Source organism: Glossina fuscipes, unplaced genomic scaffold, assembly GCF_014805625.2.
Source record: "Glossina fuscipes isolate IAEA_lab_2018 unplaced genomic scaffold, Yale_Gfus_2 2, whole genome shotgun sequence".
Lineage (NCBI taxonomy): Eukaryota > Metazoa > Arthropoda > Insecta > Diptera > Glossinidae > Glossina > Glossina fuscipes.
Genome location: NW_023998416.1, coordinates 33,357,254 through 33,370,500, shown reverse-complemented (window position 1 = coordinate 33,370,500; position 13,247 = coordinate 33,357,254). Strand labels below are relative to the sequence as shown.

Here is a 13,247-nt window from a genome sequence, read left to right as displayed (position 1 = left end):
TGCCACATTCACACGAACTTTATGATAAAAACTCGCAATGCCATTATTTTTGAGATAACAACTCTTTTGTACCTTTGTGTGGTTGCATTAGTTCACAATATACTGCATCCACCACACGACCCCATAGATATTCAGCTTTGTTGACGAGGTGAACGAGCTTTTGGTTTGTTATGTCCTCAGTTTAGCGTTTACGCGACCTCTCAATATTTTATTTCTTTTTCCTCTTTTCACATTTAGCAAATCCACAGCCGAAAATTCGCTGAGATGTGTAAAAAAAGAAGTTTGAATAAAACACATACGTGTAACGTATTTATAAATATAACGAATAATTTTTGATGTATAACTAATGAAGCGAAATGGTGTAGTGTGTTTAATGGTCGGCCTTACCGACTACAGCAGTCTTATTCAAATCCTTGCCAGATCACGTACACCTCAGTGCAGCTGCAGACGTATATTCAATTTGCCTTAGCTACACAGTGAGCCGTTGAATCCCTTTAACTGAATATTCCGTGCGAGAATTGTTCCGGGGTTGTTATTTTTAAATATTGTAACAACTTTCCTTGCCGCAACAAAATTTTCAAAAATACTTTACTTCTTAAGTTGTTACTGAATACTTACTTCTATAATTGGAAAGAACAGAAAAGTTTAGGAGAAAGACTTTGATAGGATGAATTCTGCTGAAAGTGGCCCGGATCAGAACACTTTGTTGGCCGTCAACCATGTGATCGAAAAATGTACGGAGAAAGTAACATTTTCAGCGTTAGGCTAAAATTTGCAACGTTTTTCTCGATTAATTTCTCGCGAAGTCGAAATGAGTTACGCTTGAGCCTCGGACTAACACTACGTACATTACCCAATAAGTTGCAAATAGAAAACTCTGCGCAGATGTTATCATAAGAAATATTTGGATCATTTTCGTAAAGTATTCTTTGAAAGATTCTTTTTCTTAAGTTGTTTTTTTTTTTTATTTAAAATCTGAATAAGACACATATCCCACCATATACTATATTCCACCGCCTTTTCCACTTCAAAAAGTGTAAATAGATTGGTGCTCAAGCTGTGCTTAGGCAAACCTACAGCGAATCACCAAAGCTATTGCTCCTCTTGGGCTTTTCCCCTGTAGAGGGAATTTTTTACTAAACTTTAATCAGAATTTTATTTCTTTTGATTTCCTTTTTCTACTCATTTATTAACTTTTCAAATGAAATCGAAAATAATTTGTACAAAAAGTTTACTAAAGTCTGCCAAGGCCAACTTGTGCACTCACTTTCCATGACAACAGTTGAAGAAAACAAAGAAGTCCAAAAATTTTTGAGTTTTTTCAGCAAAACTTTGCTCCTTGCTAAACTCTTCAAACCAATCGAGTAATTGTTGTTGCTCTTGTTTCTGCTTCTCATTCAATTCATTTGAATAATCATTAAAATCTGCGGTGAATCCCGCAAAGTAATCAGAAAATAAGGCGTGAACTTTTTCTAGAAACACATGCGGTTCATATTTTTTAAGGAATTCAGCAAGTAGTTTATCTTCTTCCAGATTTTTCGAAGACGCAATAGTCTCCAGCGTTATCTTATTCAAATAAGTTAACTTATCTTCATTGTTTTTTGCATCCTTCAAATACTCAAAAGATTGTACAAACTTATCATATTCTTCTTTCGAGAATTCTTTGTCTACCATTTTGCCGTCCGCCACTAACTCCTTGATTAGTTTCGAAGAAAAATTTCTACATTGTTCGCCAAAATCCAACGTAAACTGAACGAATTGGTTTAAGGTTAAATCGAAAAGTTTATTATGTTCGTTCAGTTGCTGATTGCTAGCAAATGTTGAACTGTCCGCATCTTGTACTGGGCTGGAGAAAATATTCTACAAATTTTTAAACATTTATTAAATAAGCATTTTTTTTATTTCAAAGATTAACCTGAATAGCGAAGATTGAAATTAAGAGGAGAATATTAATCAAACATTTGTTCATTTTGTTTTCATTAGACGCTCAACGGTTTTAGTGATTAAAGTGCAACTGAATGATCTTATATTTGCGAAAGATGCAACTTTCATTATTTTCTAGACTTTAAAGATGATGATAAGCTGATAGGAGCTATTTAAAAAACTTATAAATATGTAAGAAACTTTTAAATACTTTAACACTGGATTACCGAAGCGAGTTTATTTGACCCATTTTCGTATTTTATGGTTATATATTTGGAAAAACTAAATTGATCATTTTAAAAGATAAAATTATGAAATATATAGATACTTATTCTTCGCCTCCCCCTGCCCTTAGTTCAAAAAATCCATATGTGCTACACTATCTCATTTAATAATAAAACATAGGAAACAGTTATATTTTTAAGATAAAGAGCCGGACTTATTGCAAATATGTCGCAGATGTAGCTGCCGATGACCATTGGTCGCAAGTGCCGCTTGCTAAGCCAGATAAATTTGGCATCAAAACGATTAGAAGCTTAAGTTCTTTCTTTTCTTTTCAACACTGTAAACTGTCTGTGTTTGCTTTTCTGACTTGCAGACGAAAAAGGAGGTTTAGAAATAAGGTCGCCCGCCTGCTGAATGTAATATTTTTATTATTATTTAGCCAGAGAATCAATTCTAAGGCTAAAATCATAAAGCTATAGCCTCTGCCGGCCTTATTGAAACACGCACTTAAGATTTGAATCCACTACTATTGAGTTGTTAGTCAAGGCTCTTTGCCTACTCGGCCACTCTGGCGGATAAAATACAATAGAAAAATCTGTTTCTTTACAACAAACCTTCATTTTTTTACATCTTCAACTGTTTGCTACAAATTGACTTATTTCACGCAAAAAGCCAGCAACCTAGTGTTATTTCGTAATAGACATTATAATGCCCTATATACTGATACTACTAAAGTCATACTTAAAAATGCGGAACTTCCAGCCGTACTCTATGCGGCATCACATAGACGTCGTACATTACCAGACAGTGTTTGGCAGGCAGCCTTGCTTCATAATAAGAGTGATATCCAACTTGTGAATACCAAATTTGATAAAAAGTCACGAAAATGACAATAAGAAAACACATAGTGTCCGCCCAAGGCTGGTAACCGATTACGAGGTCAGAAAACGGTTGATAATTCGGTTAACGTCGACATTTCGCCAAACAGAAGCTCATCGCTAAGCTCAAATTGCAAAAATTTTCAAACCAAAATATACAAAATAAAGTAAGAAAAAATTTCGCAACTGTACCTGTGACTAGTTACATCTAATGTTTTACATTGACAAAGCGAAACGTATAGAGAATCAAATATCGTTTTGTTGGGAACGTTTTAACACCGCAATGGAGATTTAAATGCATAGACCTAGCTAAAAAATTCAGTGAAAACACTGTTGTGGATGCCGGCCCACCATTAAATACTGTAGCCCGATTCGCTTAATAAAGTTATTGATGTCACGGCTTTTCAAAATAAGTCCTTATATTGGCAGTAGTCAATAAAGTGATTAGATCGGAACCATTTTCAATAGAATTCGTCCTTAGGCCAAAGCAGATCAATGGGCCAAGTTCCATCAAAATATATAGAAAATTGATGCCAGTCGATAGAATAAAAGAAAACAAGACGGATGGACAAGCTTACATCGATTCAGAAAATGATTTTATATACGTCAAGTCCTTCTGGGTGTTACATAGATTCGCAGAAATAAATATACCTTTGTACCACAACTCGTGTAATGACAATTATGTATACCTGTGTACACGTTATAGCGTCTCCGATGTACATTTCGTTGCATTACGAAATGTGACAATTTGATTTTATGTTGTAAGTAACATTAGTTGCAAATACAACTCTGTAGAATGTTGGGTTGTTTAATGCAAAGAAAATGACAACGAAAAACATAATTGATAGGCGTGGGAGATTGGCACGTCTGAAAACAGAAACAGGCACGAGAGAAGAAGTCGATGACAAAAGAGAGAATGGAGAAAACCTGGACTTTACGGGCTTTCCTTACATTTTTGCTACCATCCAGACACCCATCGATAGGTTTACGCTTAAAAAAAATGTATGTAACACGCAGAATAGCTGAAGACAGACCCACCTTTTTTCTAAATCGAACTAAGCCTGTCTCTCCGTCCGTCCGCTTGTATATCGACAAAATTTGAAGCATCTACGCCCATTTTTGGGTCCTAGCCTATGTAACAATTAAACGTACACAAATGCGCACTTGAAAAATTAGCCTTTATACAGAAACAAGATATCATTTTTGTGTTCTAGCATACAAGTAAGAATTGTGTTAGAAAATGTGGGGTAGGGTATTTACTGACGGCCTTGCCCGACTATAATCTTCTTACTTGTTTCAAATATCAACTATGCATAATTGCTTTGCGGTTAGAAATTTCACTTCACATATGCGCTGTCAATTACAAAAGGCAAACAAATGTTTGCATATTTTCACAGAAAGTAATTAATGGTTCATCGTACAAATAAAATCTTTCCAATATGGTCGGCATTGAAGTGGAATATGAAGTAAAGTCAGCTTTAAATGAACAAACTATTCTGTTGAAACTTAATATTAGCAGTTTTTAAATTAAGAGATCTGCAACACAAGCAACAAATTAAGAGTATACTGCCTACAAAGTCACTATCAGTAGTAGTGGGAATGCAGCGCTCTAGTGTTATTAACACCACCGGGTTATTCGTCGTTCTTTTTTTATATATACAATATTTTGCGATTTGACATAACTAAGTACGCACATATATTTAAATTTTGTTCTTCGTCCTATCATTTCTCCTTTATAAATTTTGAATATTTATTTCTTTTTAACTCGGTTTAAATGATAGATAGATAAGAATTTTCCTTTATGTTATCAATAAATATTCCTTTTAAGACCCATCACCGAAGGATGATACACAAGGATATTTTAAGTGTGAGCGGACCCCAGTGTGAGCAACACACAAAAGGATTTGAGGTGGATTCACGTTTTACTATATGGAAAGTAGTTCTGAATCCATGTCAGCTTGTCTACTTTGTTGTGTTCAACGTGTACGCCACAAGTTTCAGGACATTTTGATGAAATTTAATGAGCTGACATATTTAGGCCCAAAGACAGGCGTTAGCGAACATGGTTCGGATCAGGCCACTTTTCCAACCACTTCACGTATAACGGCTTATTTTGAAACGCCGTTTACCGCGGCCCACTGTAATGTTTTTCGGCTTTTTTTTTTGTCACAAACATCGAAAAGTTAAACATATTTATTTACTGCAAATAGAAATCAATAAATGCCGGGAGCTTCAAAAAGGCTTATTTTTAAAAAATTATTTTTAAAAAATCTATAATTTTATTAAGCCATTGTCAATGATAAGTAGTTTTCATTAATAAAATCTTTATTTTTATTACTATTATTCTTTTCCCAGAGTTGGCTTAAATAATTCAAAGAAGGAGACAATTTCATTAAATTTGTCTTTTAGCTCACTAGTTCCGCTAAAATCCTTATGCCAGTCGAAGAGTTTTTGTTGTTCTTGCTTTTGAGTTTCGTCCAATTCGTGGGCGTATGTTTCGAATTCTTCGGATATATGGTCATAAAACTTCGTAACCGCTTCCCGAATTTTCTCACTAAATTCCACAAGTTTATACTTTTCGATAACTTTTTTCGTTTGTTCATCTTTCACTGTAAACTCATCGGTGGCAAAATCAATTATATTTCCTGTTAATGTATATAAATCCAACATGTTTGGGTCGCCTTCGCTATTCTTTACTTTTTCAAAACTTTTGACGAATTTATCCTGTTGTCTGTGGGAAAGATCCTTATCAGGCAATTCATTGTTTTGCTCCATTTCGTCTACAACTTTCGTTATAAATTCACGGAGTTCATCTCCAGTTTTAAGTGCAAACTCAGTGAGGTCTTTTAAGACTTCTATATATAATTTATTGTGCTCATCGATTTGCTCATCGTCCGGTATTGGTGAGGTGACGCAATGCTGAAAATAAAGACTTTTTTTTTTGAATTGCCTAACAACATTTCTTTAAGGACTTACTTGAACCACTAAAATTAATCCCAAGCAAATAATATAATAATTTTTCATTTTTGCTTTCTTCACACTTTGAGAAGGAATTCACAACTGGTGTATGTTGTTTGAAGTTGATTTCTATTTGCAAGTTTTCTACACATTGCTTGTTACGCGTTGTTTTCCCTAGAACACAACGATGAGCTGATCAGATTTCATAAGAAAGTTCAAAGATTATTCTAATTACAATAAATAAATGTGCCCCAAGGTAATTCTTTTGAAACTTATTATCTTTTTGATGTGGTGTGATATTCTTATATCAATGAGATTAAATGAGACAGAAATGCAGCTTGAAATTAGAAAAGCAAGAGCATTATAGTGGAGCGACGCTAATCTTTACATACCCTATACCACTTTGCCGAGTGCGGTTATTCACGCGATAATTTTCATGAAAGCCCGCACATTGAAAGGTTAGTTCTTTCTCCACGTAAGAGTTTGGTTCTGTTAAATTCACTGGGTTTCAAAGTAAACTCTAGTAGCTTGTGGACAGATTCTTTGATAACGTTAAGCCGGATAAATAGTCAAGGTAAGCAGTGCAAACTATGCGTCAAAGCGAAAGTCATCCACGATTGGAAAGCGATAGAAAAGCTAACCCAGTAGAGTTACTGCAAGAGGAATCACAGCCAACAAGTTAAGTATGGAAGTATGGATACTTGTGGTTGTGCGAAAGTGGTTTAGTTGGCCAGAATAAAAGTTATTGGTAAACCATTACATTATGCATCGAGGTTAGAAAACAACCACCTGCTATTGAGATGGAGACGTTTAGCAAACTAACAAAACTTCCGCGAACTACAGCTTACGTATTTCAATTCATGCGGCGAATAAAAACCCCATTAAAAGCGAATATAGACGAGGAAACAAATCTCGAATTTGAAAAGCTTAACCCGAGTAAATTACAAGAGGCAGAAATTTACTTAATTAAATGTGAACAAATCATCATTAAAGTCCCGAAATTAATAAGCGTTTGTTTGGAAACTCATTTCAGAAGGAGCGGGTGGTGTGGATTTTGTGAGCATCTTGTGAGAACCGTACAATCGTTTAAAATCGTCTATTGGAAAGTGAAACTTGTTTTTAGATGAGCTAACACCAGTATTAGTGGAAATCGAAAGTACTGTAAATGTCCGACCGATTACATATGTTAACAGCAATCATAACGATTTGCGAGCTTTAATTCCACTAATTTCTTCACTCATAGTAAATGTGTCTTACCCTCCATAGAGATGAAAAGCGATGGGTCAGCAATAGCGCAAATATGGCCTTTGCGACAATCCTTGATTAAAAATTACTTAAAGCGTTGGCGTAGCAAACTTTTATGTCAGCTAATATCCATACATCATTACAGAGACGATTTAGCTAAGAGCGTTAAAGTTGGTAATGTTGTCTGACCTCATGAAGACAACAGGCCAAGACTATTGCGGAGGCTACGAGAGATGAAACAGATGTACCAAGGTAAAGATGGCCGAGTAAGATCCTGAGACATCCGTTTACAAAATCAGAAAATCTTAAAGAGACCTGTACAACTTCTGTACCCGTTAGAGCTATCAGCGGCCTCCTAACTTCTGGTTAATAACCAAGCGTAAAAGCCGACAACCAGAGATAAACGCGTTAATAAAAAATTTCATAGAGAATTCTTGCCATCAACTGCTGCCTTATTTACTCTACAGTTCGAAAATAACTGATGAAGGGTATTGAAAGAAGTCCTGTTATATCCCAGGAGAGGTACGCCAAATAATAAGAGCCCCAGGATGCATTCTACCTGTTTGACGCGATAAGTAAAACATCCTTTATGTGGTAAAATGCAATTTTCGGCCCAACGCAAGCCGCATTGCCTGTTTATCTCACAAGACTGATTCCCTAGAATATATTCTAGAATATTCTGACATATATATGTCAAAATCAAAAGTAAACTAAATAAGAACAAATCACTTCCGCAAAATAACGTTTTATACCCTATAACGCTTGTTGTACAAGGACGTATTAATTGTGAGCGGAGATATACAGCACTCGGAAGGACTTGAGATAGATCTACCTTCTATCATACGCAAAGTGATTCGGAATCGATCTTGGTTCGTCTGTTTTCTTGTGTTGAACCTTTTTGAGATGGTTTGATGAAATTTAATGCACTGACATGTTTTGACCCAAGGACAGACGTTAGCGAACATGGTTCGGATCAGGCTACTTTTCAACCACTTCCCATATAACGCTTTATTTTGGAACGTCGTACGCCGCGGCCCACTCTTGGGCTTGTTATAAACATCGAAAAATTTAGCATAAATAAATGCGGGATTAATGCCTGCGAAATTTTTATTTCGTTGGTCAGCCTATTTAATAAGACGTTGTGGGGTAATTTATATAAAAAACTTCTGCTCGATTTTAGAAATTTTAACTCTTAACTTGCAGCAGCCGAAGTAAAGCTTTTTCAATGCTTATTTTTAAAAATTTGACTCTACAATTTTATTAAGCCATTGCTAATGGTATATAGTTTTTATTAAAAAAAATCTTTTTTTTCTTTTGTTGCTATCATTTCTTTGGCACGGTCGGCTTAAATAATTCAAAGAAGGAGACAATTTCATTAAATTTGTCTTTTATCTCACTAGTTCCGCTAAAATCCTTATGCCAGTCGAACAGTTTTTGTTGCTCTTGCTTTTGAGTTTCGTCCAATTCGTGGGCGTATGTTTCGAATTCTTCGGATATATGGTCATAAAACTTCGTAACCGCTTCCCGAATTTTCTCACTAAATTCTACAACTTTATATTTTTCGATAAACTTCTTCGCTTGTTCATCCTTGTCTGCAAAATCATCGGTGGCGAAATCAATAATATCGCCTGTTAGTTCGTATAAATCCAACATGTTTGGGTCGCCTTCGCTATTCTTTACTTTTTCATAATTTTTAACCAATTTTTCCTGGCGTATGTTGGAAGAATCCTTATCGTCATCTTGCTTTACTTCGTCCACAACTCTCGTCACATATTCACGGAGTTCATCTCCAGTTTTAAGTGCAAACTCAGTAAGGTCTTTTAAGACTTCTATATATAATTTATTGTGCTCATCGATTTGCTCATCGTCCGGTATCGGTGAGGTGACGCAATGCTGAAATTAAAGACTTTTTTTTTGAATTGCTTAACAACATTTCTTTAAGGACTTACTTGAACCACTAAAATTAATCCCAAGCAAATAATATAATAATTTTTCATTTTTGCTTTCTTCACACTTTGAGGAGGAATTCACAACTGATTTGTGTTGTTCGAAGTTGAATTCTAATTGCAAATTTTCTACACATTGCTTGTTACGCGTTGTTTTCCCTAGAACACAACGATGAGCTGATCAGATTTCATAAGAAAGTTCAAAGATTATTCTAATTACAATAAATAAAGGTGACCAAACGTAATTCTTTTGAAACATCTGAAATCTCTTTTTTTATGTGGTGTGATCTTTTTTTAAAAATGAATTTAAGTGAAGCAGAAATGTAACTTGTGATAAAAAAGTTGGAAATTAATATTTTAGATCTCTGAGAATAGCAAAAAAGGAAAGGAAATGTGCTCAGAATATCTGTTGCAAAAGAAAAAAGATATAAGAAAATATTTTTGGTGTAGTCGACATCCTGCATGAGTTGTTTTATTAGGTTGGCTAAACTTTTATTTCAAAATGCTTGAGAAGTTACTCAGCAGTCGAACGGTGGATGTCGAGTTTCTTTTCCACAGCAAAGCGGTTAGGTGTGTCCCACTTTTCACGCCCAAAAATCTGGTCACCTTAGACTAATAAATTTTTAATGTGTATGATCAGCAGCTGTATTACATTATTATATTAATTAAACAATTAAACCTTTATTCACTCAATTTATTGTAATAATCTAAAACAAAAGTTTTTTTTCTTCTAAGCAAAGGCACAACAGATAATAACAATGAGTGTACTTTTATAAGTAAATAGTTGTAATTATAAGATTAAAGAGCCGATAGCCTGTGTTGCTAGTGCTCAATGTCTTTTCTTTAGTCTAAGAATTCATTTCATTAGTCTAAAATTAAAATAATAATAATAATAATATAAGATTAAAATTAAGGCAGCGAAATGTTGATTACCGATTTTAGGATTGGGACACTAGAAGAGGATCTACGTTAAGGTGATCCAAATACCTTTAGGTTTTTGAATCATTCCTGGATGATTATTGAAATGTAATTAGAAAAAGGGTTTCTCAGAGACACTACGGCTACATAGCAGAAGCGGATATTATTCATCGTTCATTAAAGTACATCTTTCTGGCGCAAAGCTTTTTATCCCTGTCCTTAATTTAGTTATAAAATTGATCACGATCGTATATATATTATATATATATGTAATATGTAAAGATAATACATAGTATAATATATAAAACATATAACATGTAACATATAGTTTATCATAAATAAAAATCCTTTGTTGTTTTTAAAAAAAATATTCTCCTTTATTCTCTTGCTATATGTTCGAATAATTTCTTATAGCACTTTGTTCTGTTCCATTTGAGACATAAACATAAAACATAGTTTTTGAGCACGTCAACTATTTTTCCTGCCGATGAAAATCGTTGTTCGTGCCATTTATTTTTCTCCTTCGGGAAGAAATGGAAATCGTGGAGTGCCCTATAAGGACTGCTCGAAGTGAGGTGTGAAAGTTCGTATTACATTTAACGGCGCAGTTGCTACATGACCAGTTCCGATAGTCCGAAAAACAGACTGACTTTTTTCTTCCATAATGTTTCGATCGCGAACAAGAGTTTGTTCAATTTACCTTGAAACGACCCTGTAGTCAATTGCACCTAACTTCCCGTTTCGTACGCATATATCCACGATTTGACACCTGTCAAAGTCTTATGGAGGTCTCTTGCTTATCTTCGCTGAAGCACAGATTTCAACTCACTTTAAGCAAACCGCTATCAAATGACAAAATAGTCTCAAGATAGTTATGGTCAAAAATGTTAAACTTTCCAATAGAAACTTTACATTGCATGTCACGCCTTATAGGCTTAAAGTGTAAATGGTACAGTGCATCTTTAATTTAGGTGAACATTTTGTCGAGAAGCCAAAGATTTTGCTTTTAAATTTTATGAGCTAAAACATGCATTACTTTAGTTTTACTATTAAAACAGTGAATGTATGAAATTTAACATTAGCAAGTTAGCAGTAGAGCGCAGTTTCATAAAGTTTATTTTACTGGAGCGTACACTTTTCTCTCTACGCCCCGAAAGCTGCCAGCAATGTTTCCCTGATTGTCTTTTTGCTTATTTTGCTTGACAGTAAACATTAAATTACATGAAATCATGCTGCAGCCATCGTGCTAAGCATCAACTACTTTACACATTTTACGTGCTCTGCAAGCGTGCATAATATGTGCATATCCTTTGGGGGCTATTCATTACTTTAGATATCATCTTATGAGTCTTAGGCGAGTAGTGTTTCCTATTTTTAGATAGGAGAAAATCACATCATAAGTACTTTTTATGCTCTACGCTTTACTGTAATGTCCGGTCTAGTTGCTGCAAGCAAGAATTTAAGAGCAGACCTATTTACTTTCAAATCCTGCAAAATACATACGTAATAATAGGTCAGCAAACGAACAAGCAAACAAACGACCTACTTACGCCATACGCCATCTATGGAGAATACTTTTTGTTTAAGAGATAAAATAGCTGAGGGCTCCCAAAAATTTGTTTTTGCAAATGACACTGTCCACGAAAAAAAACAATTACGAAATACAGTTGACAAAATGCCTGAACAAGCATTTGCAAGCCTGGACTTATGTAGATAAGATATGGGGACACAAACAACGTCTTTGCTTAGCCTGCATTCTACTAAACGCCTTTACTTTGGCAGCATCGTTCTAAACGAGAATTATGACAACGCATATTTGGCAATTGTAGAAGAAAACGTAATTAATTTACAATGAAAGAATGGTCGCTTAACCAAGGCAATGCGTTATCAAATTTTGCAAACAAATTTCTAGTGAAAAACAAGCAAAAGTACTATAGTGGGCCACGGCCTACCATTAAATTCGCTAAACTACCCTACAGTTATCCATTTAACGACGGGTCAAAACAATGGAAAAGTGCTCGAAAAAGTGGGCTGATCCGAACTATTTTTACTAGCGTCTGTCTTTGAACCGAAACACGTAAGTGTCATCAAAATAACTCATAAATTGTGACCAATAGGTTGAATACAAGCAAGCGAGACAAATAGATGGACAGACTGACAGACAAGCTCAGAAAGTGATCCTGAATCGATCAGTATAGTAAAATGTAGGTTTAGCTCAAGACTTGCTTCAAATTTATTGGTTGATATGTTACGTAATCAAAAAAAAAACCAGATGAATTAGTCTAAAACATCTCTAACTTGTTCATTGAAATGATCGCAAGAATTCTCTTTTCTAGATTGTGAGCGAAGACGGGACCCGTTCCGTGAGGAGCTTTTGTGCATCCAGTTTTTATGCAAACCGTTGAAAATAAATTCATATGAAATTTTTTACGGCGTTTGCCAGCTCACGCACTTTCAATTTTACGTTGCATAAAACTATATCAATGCGTTTTCAAGTAGTTTCTGTTTTCGTCACACCACAGAGGCGTTCGTCACTTGTGCTCATGCGACCACATGTCCATCTAGCCATTAGGTGCTGAATCATTTAGCCATTTTATCTAGCATCCTCAACCAAGTGAACTGAAAATTTTAAAACATTCTTATCAGTGACATACAATCTGTAGCGTATGCATATATAATGGTATTTAGCCAGCTAGTAGGCTGATGTTTAATCAACCCAGAGATAGTGATCATCCATACAATATTAATATAGTGAGCAGCTCCTCAAGCAAATGCAGAGCTTTGCGACCTCCTGATCAACCCCTGTTTCTCTGTCCGAATGCCAGTTCATCTGATCGTCATTGCACGCTTCACATCAGCTCTATGGGGTCTTCACGATTGCAATGTTTTCCATATTTTGTATTTCCGCAATTTGGCGGCTGACCTTGCCATCTTCACTCTTTTTAAAATCTATCATCCGAATATGTAAGTGTTCATAACCAACCCGCGAATCTACTCCTCCACTGCCTCCGATTATTTAAGCAACTTATCTGTTCTTTCATTGGAGACTTACATACTTACACATGCGCACTTCTAATCTTCACGCCAAGGCACTAGTTATTGCACTACATCACGTTCTGAAAATTAAGCAAAATAAAACAAGTAAGAAAGTTGC

General features: G+C 35.1%; 3 protein-coding genes across 3 annotated transcripts; all 3 read right to left on the bottom strand.

Moving 5' to 3' along the window:
* Positions 1-1,176: 1,176 nt before the first annotated feature.
* Positions 1,177-2,056, bottom strand: LOC119633978. Its single transcript, XM_038027855.1, has 2 exons — positions 1,916-2,056; positions 1,177-1,860 (listed from the first exon to the last, which is right to left on the bottom strand). The coding sequence occupies exons 1-2, from the start codon at positions 1,967-1,969 to the stop codon at positions 1,264-1,266; spliced, it is 651 nt and encodes a 216-aa protein (XP_037883783.1). The 5' UTR covers positions 1,970-2,056; the 3' UTR covers positions 1,177-1,263.
* A 3,295-nt stretch (positions 2,057-5,351) lies between these two features.
* On the bottom strand, positions 5,352-6,113 carry LOC119633805. The gene is made up of 2 exons (XM_038027556.1): positions 6,003-6,113; positions 5,352-5,945 (listed from the first exon to the last, which is right to left on the bottom strand). The coding sequence occupies exons 1-2, from the start codon at positions 6,048-6,050 to the stop codon at positions 5,367-5,369; spliced, it is 627 nt and encodes a 208-aa protein (XP_037883484.1). The 5' UTR covers positions 6,051-6,113; the 3' UTR covers positions 5,352-5,366.
* Positions 6,114-8,516: 2,403 nt separating this feature from the next.
* LOC119633838 lies at positions 8,517-9,289 on the bottom strand. Its single transcript, XM_038027617.1, has 2 exons — positions 9,179-9,289; positions 8,517-9,122 (listed from the first exon to the last, which is right to left on the bottom strand). The coding sequence occupies exons 1-2, from the start codon at positions 9,224-9,226 to the stop codon at positions 8,553-8,555; spliced, it is 618 nt and encodes a 205-aa protein (XP_037883545.1). The 5' UTR covers positions 9,227-9,289; the 3' UTR covers positions 8,517-8,552.
* Positions 9,290-13,247: the final 3,958 nt, after the last annotated feature.

Bases quoted from the DNA above. Each gene is read 5' to 3' on its own strand.
- LOC119633838 (XM_038027617.1), bottom strand. From the start codon at position 9,226: ATGAAAAATTATTATATTATTTGCTTGGGATTAATTTTAGTGGTTCAA. The intron at 9,123-9,178 runs GTAAGTCCTTAA...CTTTAATTTCAG, and splicing joins GATTAATTTTAGTGGTTCAA to CATTGCGTCACCTCACCGAT.
- LOC119633978 (XM_038027855.1), bottom strand. From the start codon at position 1,969: ATGAACAAATGTTTGATTAATATTCTCCTCTTAATTTCAATCTTCGCT. The intron at 1,861-1,915 runs GTTAATCTTTGA...AAAAATTTGTAG, and splicing joins TTTCAATCTTCGCTATTCAG to AATATTTTCTCCAGCCCAGT.
- LOC119633805 (XM_038027556.1), bottom strand. From the start codon at position 6,050: ATGAAAAATTATTATATTATTTGCTTGGGATTAATTTTAGTGGTTCAA. The intron at 5,946-6,002 runs GTAAGTCCTTAA...CTTTATTTTCAG, and splicing joins GATTAATTTTAGTGGTTCAA to CATTGCGTCACCTCACCAAT.